This window comes from Austrofundulus limnaeus, unplaced genomic scaffold, assembly GCF_001266775.1.
Source record: "Austrofundulus limnaeus strain Quisiro unplaced genomic scaffold, Austrofundulus_limnaeus-1.0 Scaffold169, whole genome shotgun sequence".
NCBI classification, from domain to species: Eukaryota; Metazoa; Chordata; class Actinopteri; order Cyprinodontiformes; family Rivulidae; genus Austrofundulus; species Austrofundulus limnaeus.
Genome location: NW_013952571.1, coordinates 777103 through 786667, shown reverse-complemented (window position 1 = coordinate 786667; position 9565 = coordinate 777103). Strand labels below are relative to the sequence as shown.

Below are 9565 nucleotides of genomic sequence, written 5' to 3'. Positions count from 1 at the left end.
AATACGATACGATACGATGCCATACAACAGTGGTCCCCAAACTACGGCCCGCAGGCCGGATCCAACCCGCCTCCCCATTTGGTCCGGCCCCAGAACAATACCAGAGAGCATTTAGTTTTTTTCATATATGTGTATTTATATTTGATTATAAAGTTGGACTTTTGAAATAAAATGTTCCTTAGTTATGAACTATTTTCATTATTAACTATTATTAGTTAGTAACTATTTCATACATACACACATATAACGTGACATTCTGTTCCACCCTTCTGCGGCCTGTGCCCCTATCTGGCAACCCCCAGAAAAACATCCTAAACCTGCCCCTCTCAAAGTGGAATAATGGCGAAAAGATTAGGTAAGAGAAAAATTGATTCAGAATGCAGGGCATTTAAGCTGCAGTGGACAAACAATTATTTTTTTGTTCATCTGTCAAGAGGTGGTGGCGGTATTCAAAGAATACAATCTGCGGCGACACTATGAATCCTGTCACAAAGACAACTATGATAGCTTGCAAGGCCAAATGTGAGCAAACAAACTCTCAAAGCTAAAAGATGGACTGTTAGCTCAGCAGAATACATACTGTGAAGAACCCAGAGAGGGGTATTTGATTGTGCTTTCTGGAAAACAATAAATTTTTACATTTAGGCACACATGCAATAGTCACACTTTTTCTGTTACAAACTGACTCCGGCCCCACACCAGAGAAGGGAAAAGTTATGTGGCCCTTACAAGAAAAATTTTGGGGATCCCTGCTATACAATAAGCTACGATGCTTGCAATATGACACAATGGCAATTGTAACAACCATACAATGTGATAAAATATGATGCAATACAACACGATACAATACTTTTCAATGCAATATAAATAGTAAATGGACTGAGCTTATAGAGTGCTTTATCAAGTCCCTTCAGACCCCAAAGTGCATTACACTTGACATTCACCCATTCATAGACACATTCACACTGATGATGGTATACTACATTGTAGCCACAGCTGCCCTGGGGCACACTGACAGATGCAAGGCTGCCATGCACCAGCGCCACCGGACCCTCACCATCAGTAGGCAAGGCGGGTGAAGTGTCTTGCCCAAGGACACAACAACTGAGACGGCTGGACGGGAGGATCAAACCGGCAACCTTCCAGTTCCAGGACGACTCCCCTAACCACTCCACCACAGCCACGCTCAATATAATACAATACAATGCAATACAATATGATGTAGAGCTAGGCGATATGACCCAAATTTTATCACAGTATTTTCAACAATTACGCTGGTTTCACGGTATTTGACAGTATTTTTTTCCTCACAGCTCAGCTGATAATAAAATGTACAAACTTTGCTTATTGACGTTTTCCTTTTACTGTAYCTCTGTATCACTGTTTCCCCTCCTCTTGTAAGTCTTTTCTTCTTTGCCTGGTTGTAGACAGTTATCATGCATTTAGGTCCAATCGTGAAGGGTTGAGAAAAAATCATTATCTGGTCTATCGTTGCGTGTTAATAAAACTTAAAAGGACGACTCACCTTACAGATCAGTCAACTCCGCTACACTACAAAACTACTTCCATCCGGGTTTTTCACAATAGAAGCATGCTAGAGTCTCCATGCAATAATGTCTCCATTTTAAAGTAGCGCGTTAAATCTAACTGTGCACGACATTGAAGAGTTGTTTACTATTCAGCGATGGTGAGAACGGGATGCTTTTTTTTTACGTCAGACCATATAAGTGGCTAAAACACACCACCCGCCGCCAGTTGTTCCAACAATAAYGTTAGCATGCTAATGCGCTTAGCGGTGCTGCGAGCAAACGTGTCCCCAGGGAAACAGTTCACTGGCGGCCGTGACGAAACGTTCCGCACATGTTCAGGCTATTTACACCGATATTCAGAAAAGTCATATCATAACAAAAATAAAAAAAACGGCTTTCAATACAAAACGGTATACCGCGAAGCACTAAAATGATGCGATACAATATGATACAAAGCAATACAATATGATACAAAGCAATATTATACGATACAATACCATACAATGCAATACCATACAATGCGATACCATACAATGCAATACCATGCAATGTGATACCATACAATGCGATACCACACAATGCAATACCATGCAATGTGATACCATACAATGCGATACCACACAATGCAATACAATATGATATGAATCAATACAATATAATGCAATGCAATAAAATATGGTACGATGTGATACCACACAATGCGATTCCATATAATGAAGCAATACAATACGATACAATTCAATATGATATAATGCAATACAAAGCAATACGATACAATACGATATGATGCGATGCAATATGATACGATAAGATGCAATACGATTCGATTTGATACCATACAATGCAAACGTAGGATGCGATACAATACGATGCATCACTATATCATACAATTCAATACGATGGGATACAATACGATGCTATGCGATACAACATGACACGATGCAATACAATTCATTACGATATAATGTGATACCTAAAGGCTTTTATTGACTCAACACCTGCGACCTGCCCAACCAGTTTCTAAATAAAAACAAAAACAAAACAAAACAAAACAACAACAACAACAACAACAACTTGGGATGTCCCATTGTCTTTTTCTGACATCCTAGTTTATTTTTGGAAGTATTATTAAGTAGAAATTGTAATCATATGAGCTCAGCTTTACTTCTACATCCACACTGAYCTACTGCAGCGTGAAAATGAAGGAACAAAAGGTAGAAGCACATTTCTCTGTACCTGAAGCCTCTGTTTGCTTGAAGGGATTTCAGCTGAAGGACTTGGGTTAAGTAAACCTTAATCCACCTTTGAACTCAATCAGATTAAACAAAAGACATAAAACAGGAAATGGTTCAAAATTAAAAAGCAACAAATATCTGATGACAATTTGTATTACTGAATAATTTGAACTATGTTTTTGCTTAAGATGCCCCTCCCCAGAGTGGATAAATAATCAAATATATCAGGACTTATCTGAGATTTTCTTTTTACATTCTGTAAACATTGAGCTGGTTTTCATCAAGTCCATGGTATCTGTACTCAGACTGCTCAGGTCTCAGTCTGCAGACACCTTAAGAACAACATCCTAATTCCACAAAACCTCAACACTAAGAAATGAATAGTTTGGTAAACCAGCAGAGTTTCTTTAACTACTGCATACCAAAGGTTTAACCAAATCCAAAACCCAAATAGCTTCAGCTCATGCTCATGTGACCCAGAGATACGACTACAACAGGACTGCACAATGGGGGTCTGTAAGAACGCCTCACCAAATGCCACCTGATACCCTGCAGCTGCCAGCACTGGTTCTGTTATTGCAGGACTCCTCTCATGGCCTGAAGCAGAAAGAAAATACTGATATGAGGCAGCTGCCAGTCCAGGAACCTGGACCCTAAACCAGTACTACAGTCAGGTTCTGTGATTAATATCTCATTTTGTGGTTTCAGGTTACAGCTCACAGAAATTAGTGCTAAACTGAAAGAACTGCAGTAGCTGTAAGTTGTAGCACTTCCTGTGAACCTGGCGTCAAATACTGAATATATTTTATAACATTTCTTTCCAAAAAACATATAATGCAAAACTGACAGCGATGTAATCATTTACATTTTAAAGTTGTAATTTAAGCTTTAAGCACCGACAAACAGTGAAAAACTAATTCTGGATCAAGTCAAAAAGAATCAAAATCTTTTATTTTTTTTAAACAGATCCAATTTTTTTTTGTCAGGCAGAGACATGAACTCAGACGTACGAAACAGGACATTCAAGTCAGGAGAACCGGAGTCCTGAACTGCAGTCCCATCAGATCTACAGTCCCATCAAAACCATAGTCCTATCAGATCTACAGTCCCATCAGAACCATAGTCCCATCAGCACCATAGTCCCATTAGATCTACAGTCCCATCAGATCTACAGTCCCATCAGTACCATAGTCCCACCAGATCTACAGTCCCATCAAATCTACAGTCCCATCAGACCTACAGTCCCATCAGTACCATAGTCCCACCAGATCTACAGTCCCGTCAGTACCATAGTCCCATCAGTACCATGGTCCCATCAGATCTACAGTCCCATCAGATCTACAGTCCCATCAGATCTACAGTCCCATCAGATCTACAGTCCCAACAGAATAGTCCCATCAGTACCATAATCCCATCAGAACCATAGTACCATCAAATCTACAGTCCCATCAGACCTACAGTCCCATCAGTACCATAGTCCCACCAGATCTACAGTCCCGTCAGTACCATAGTCCCATCAGTACCATGGTCCCATCAGATCTACAGTCCCATCAGACCTACAGTCCTGTCAGTACCATAGTCCCATCAGATCTACAGTCCCGTCAGTACCATAGTCCCATCAGATCTACAGTCCCGTCAGTACCATAGTCCCATCAGATCTACAGTCCCATCAGATCTACATTCCTATCAATACCATAGTCCCATCAGAAAACAGATTCATATTTAGCTACCTTTAGCTGTGACAGACAGCTCTGTAACCCAGGGAAGTCCAGAGTCCAGTACCAACCCATTCCAGTACCAGGTCCACTGTCATGTTTCCATGAAGCACAAGTTGATGAAGGTATAAGTTTGTTTTTCCACCAAAAACTGAACTTCATCCATTTTGTTTCTCAGTTTGCTCCAGCTGGACAGAAAGATGATGATAACGATGATGACGAATTAGCTGTACAGTAAGCTGAAGGTTTTTAAAGAAGATWATGACTTCACATCAAAGCAGAAGATTTAAAGCATCTTGGGTGAAAAATTATGTACAGATTGAAAAAAACATGGAAATCTTGTTTATAATATTTGCTTTTTTCAGGAATCTGTGAATGACTGAGTGTGAACTGAACTCTGAACCAGGACTGACTGTATGCTCTACAAATCAGCAGCTTCATCACAATATACCATTTTATTGATTTGTTTGGATGATGATACAATGTGCATCTTATCACAAATGTAGTCAGGATAAGATTTTGATTCACTTCACAAATATGATGGGATATATGCCCATCTACTTCAATCACTGTGTTAGATGGACATTTGATGATGACATGGACCTATGTTTTTGTTGTGCCTTGATGTCACTCAATCATCATAATGATGTGGATGGATATTGTTGCACCTCCATGTTCTGCTGAATTCATCAGTCCACCAGGAGTTAGCAGCAGGGTTTGACAATTGATACTGACACATTGTAAACAGTTAAAAAAGTGGAGGTTTAATTTGAGCTAATGTAGTGTTCTTTCAAGGGATGCACAGATATGAAAATTTCAGCCAATAATGATATCCAATATTATTGATTGTGTTATGGCCGATAACCAATATTTACCGATATTACACAAACATGCAAATTATTTATATACATATACTCACAAATACACTTGTCTTTTTTCATTACCGTAAATAAACAATCAGACCGCTGGCATGGCTCCCTGCTTCACTTATTACTGGCTGTGCAGCATCACTATTACTATCATGATCAGATACCACTCAACCAACCATCTCTTCTCTCAAAACACAAACACAAAGCTAAAAAGTGGAAAATCAATAACGTCTGTTATTATCGACCCAGTTTTACTTATCGGACCGATACGATATTCTAAAAGCTGACCAATATCGGACGATACCGATGTTAATGCTGATATATTGTCCATCCCTACTTCTTTCACACCAGTATATCATTTTTGTTTCACAAACCTGACAAACAAGACAAAAAAAGGCACTTCTTTGGCTAACTATTAGACTAACTAGACTAATAGACCAACTATTAGCTTAGCCCGCACAAAGACTATTGCCTCTTCCTCCATACTCCACAGCTGAAAAAGATTGATAATTATTTATAAAAACATTACTTCAAAGTTGACTGGACTAAAGGTTTGGGCAAAATCCTATTATGTGCAGTTAAATGTCACAAAAAATTGTGACACACTTTTATAATCAAGCATACGAGCCCAACACATTAGGAGCGCAACAACACATGTCGCTGTATTGAATCATTCAATACAGTGCTTTATGTTCAATACACAACCCACTGAGAAACTTGCTGTGCAATATTTAATTTAAAAACTGTACTTTTTGAGTTTAAACAAATTTTCGTAATTTCAATAAATTACTAGTTAAGAAGGGCATGGAAATTTCTCTTTTTTTGTATCGAAAAAATATCAAACCATGAGACTTAAGTACTGAACCGAACTGAAACGTGAATTTTCTCTATCGTTACACCCCTACAACACATATGGTGGAAGTTGGTGCAGAGCAGTTAACGCTAACACTACAAACTTTTTTTTAACCTAAAACACTGTCATAAACCAAAAGACGAGGAAAGCCAGAAGATGTGAACCGAGGCCACAACTTCAGCTAAAATAAACTCTCCTCAGGTGAATGATGAAAACAAATCTAAGTCAGATGAGAGTCCACGCTGCTCTCAGTCAGTCGGCCCCCTACAACATGGGCTGTGGTTGATAAATGAAGACGTTTATTTGACTGATCATTTAAGAAGAACAACTCAAGGCCTGAGTGTGTTGGCCTTTTCTTGGAAGAATGCATTTCTCTGCCCTTCATGGCAGATTATAGGATGAAGAACAACCTAAAATATAAAGAAACAGAATTGGGTTTTTGTCCAATTATGAAAAAAAAAAGAAAAAAAAAAGAAAAACATTGTATAGGTCCTCTGGACGGGTTCTTCTCTAATGAAACGTTTCGTCTCTCTTCCAAGAGACTTCTTCAGTCTGAGAGTTTCAGGYAAAATTCAGGCTTTTAAGCACTGCCTCCATGTGACTGATACTCACATCACATGGCTATCGTTGACACCTAATTAACACTTATTGTTAACAGGGGGTGGAGTGATACTGGCAATGAAAGTAAAGTTATACCTAATCTCAGATACAACAAAGTTTAGCTGAATTTGACAAAGTTATAAGGCTGCAAGCAATAACAACTAATCTGTCCATTATTTTTAGGCACTTTGACAGAAGTATTGTCTGACCCCGGCAGTGCGTCGTTCAGGTTTCTGTGATCTTCAGTCACTCTTTTAATGCTTAGACCCCCACATGTCATTTCAAAATCTTAGTGTTTTATCTAGTTTGTTTCCTGGTTTAGTTTGAAAAATTGTTGCAAAATTGTGACACGCAAAGTCTACGAGGTGATTGTTTTTATGGTGGAAATGCAGCATTTGCTTCCTAATTTTCAACTTTTGATGACCTCTAAATACTTAATGATTTTAAAAAAACAAAACAGCTTTGGAATCAGTAGAGCCATGCCTTTACGGTTTAAAAATATGGAAAAACAGCTCTAGAATAAGTTTGAAATTTTTTTTTCRAAGTCCCTCAGGATTATTTCTGCCACAGCCTCTAGCTGTGCATTCTGTGGGCGGGGCTTCTGCTCCACTTCATCTCACCTGCTCATACCTGAGAATTCTGACTCTCTACCTTAACATAATTTCCCAAAGCAAACTCAAATAATGACGCATAAAACTTAATCAGATATATTTTAACAAGAATACATGTGGTTATAAGAATAATGAAAGTAAACAATACAAATTAAAGTGCAAGTAGATTCTGAAACAAACAGCTAATGGCTCAATAAATCTCCCCCCAGCATGAGTTAACCTGCCCTGCTGTAAGTCCAAAATAAACTAAARAAKAACKTTGGTTAAAGTGACATATGTGCATAAATGTAAAGAAAAAATCTATTATGTTTTAAATCCTGCAGGATCTGGCAGTCCCAAACGTTCAAATAAGACTGTAATAGAGAAACTGAGCCATTGAGGATCCCTGTGCAGGTCCACCAGGCCTAAATGAGTCTAAAAGGGTAATCAACCACAGCTCAGCCCTGTCCTGTCAACGTGTGCGCGTGCGTTAGAGCAGGGGCACGCACGCGGATTGAAAGAAATGCGGCAAGATGGTGAGACTCCTGCCAGGTACTGAAGGCCAGGAAAGACCAGAAAGACCAGCTCACTCACCCCTGCTGGACGCGAACAGAACGGGCTCGCTCCTCATCGTGGACTTAGATTCATCCAAAGTTCCACCGACACGCACACACACAGCAGGCGCGTGCCCGGCGGCTCCCCGCACCGGAGAAATCCACGGAAAGAGAGTGAGCGGTTCTCCCGGTGTTCTCCCGGTGTGTTCCTGCTGTTCTCCCGGCCACCGAGCTCAGAGTCTTTCTCTCCAACTTTSTCTCCGGGTCTTTGTGTCCCTCCCTCCCGTTTCCCCTCCTCCCTTCTTCTTCTCCTAACGTCCCCTCCTTTTCCTCCTCCTCCACTTCTTTCTTGCTCCTCTGGTTCTCATCCAGCAAAGTGCTGCTCGGCTGCTTCTGCTGGATTTAAAGGGATATTTCCAGCATACTGCAGTGGTCCTGTGCAGTCATTCAAGGTGAAAACAGTAACATTTGATTTTTAATCTGATTGGTTTCACTAGTGATGTTGGATACCACAGATTAATTTCTGATACTGATACAGAGTAAATCTCARGCTGGTATCAGGATACTGGTCTGATACTGATACTTTGTGTAAACACACCTAATGTGTCTGGTTAATTAAAAACATGTGTGTTTCAAACCACTGCTGCATAAAGAACACAGTACATCAGAGTCATGTTATTCATTTTAAACTCAGCAGTATACTAATGTAGTTTTTCTCATTTACAATGTAGTCGAGTTAATATAACAGAAAAAATTATGTGTGAGTGGAGAGAGAGAGAGACAAAGGCAATTAACATTTCTGAGATAAAAATATGGAAAGCATGGGATGTTATTAGGTCTAATATGTGACTGGGATGATGAGTTCTGTCGAGGATAACACCAAATCTCTTTACCATGTGCATAAAATTGTTATCCCGCCTCAAAATCAAATCTGGCAGCGGATTCAAAAAGGACATTAAAGACCATATTTAAAAAAAATCACATGATTATCTCAAGTATGACAGAAGTTATGGATGTTTGTTTAGGTGAAATAAGCTCATGTTTTCTTGCTGCGTTTCATAGCTGAACCAGTGGGGCCTTTGTGACCATTTCACCTTCTTGTTTTCTATTTTTGCTCTTACCTTCATTGGTGTTCAAGATATTGCCATGAAATTTTAGGAAAACGTCACATTCTGGGTTTTGGAAGAAGCATCTTTTATCCTAAAAACCAATAAACTTTATAAAATCCAATACAAAAGTAGCTGAAAAGGAATAAATATTACAACGCACATGTCACCAAACTGCAACATCAAATCAACTGATTGTGTCTTAGACAGCAAGGAAATGAAAACCATTTAAAAACCATGTGGATATAGGTGAGTTTTGGAAATTATCTTATCTTTGAATATACAGCAGGTAAAATAAGTATTGAACACATCATCATTTTTCTCAGTAAATATATTACTAGAGGTGCTAATGACATGAAATTTTCACCAGATGTTGGTAACAACCCAAGTGATCCATACATACAAAGAAATCAAACCATAAATGTCCAGAAATGAAGTTATTTGTAATAATGTGGAATGGCACAGGGAAAAAGTATTGAACACATCATCATTTTTCTCAGTAAATATATTACTA

The 9565-nt window shown here is 39.0% G+C and overlaps 1 protein-coding gene across 3 annotated transcripts in view; it reads right to left on the bottom strand.

Moving 5' to 3' along the window:
• Positions 1–9565, bottom strand: part of afap1 (actin filament associated protein 1) — a 134353-nt gene that overhangs the window by 98082 nt on the left and 26706 nt on the right. Inside the window, exon 1 of one of the 3 annotated variants that reach the window (XM_014017479.1) lies at positions 7986–8233. The exons of 1 other annotated variant lie outside the window; for it this stretch is intronic. In XM_014017479.1, the coding sequence (XP_013872933.1) occupies positions 7986–8022 (37 nt within the window). In that variant the 5' untranslated portion in view covers positions 8023–8233. Of the gene's footprint in view, positions 1–7985; positions 8234–9565 lie in introns of those variants that run through there. One more of the 3 variants, XM_014017481.1, reaches the window with a different exon arrangement.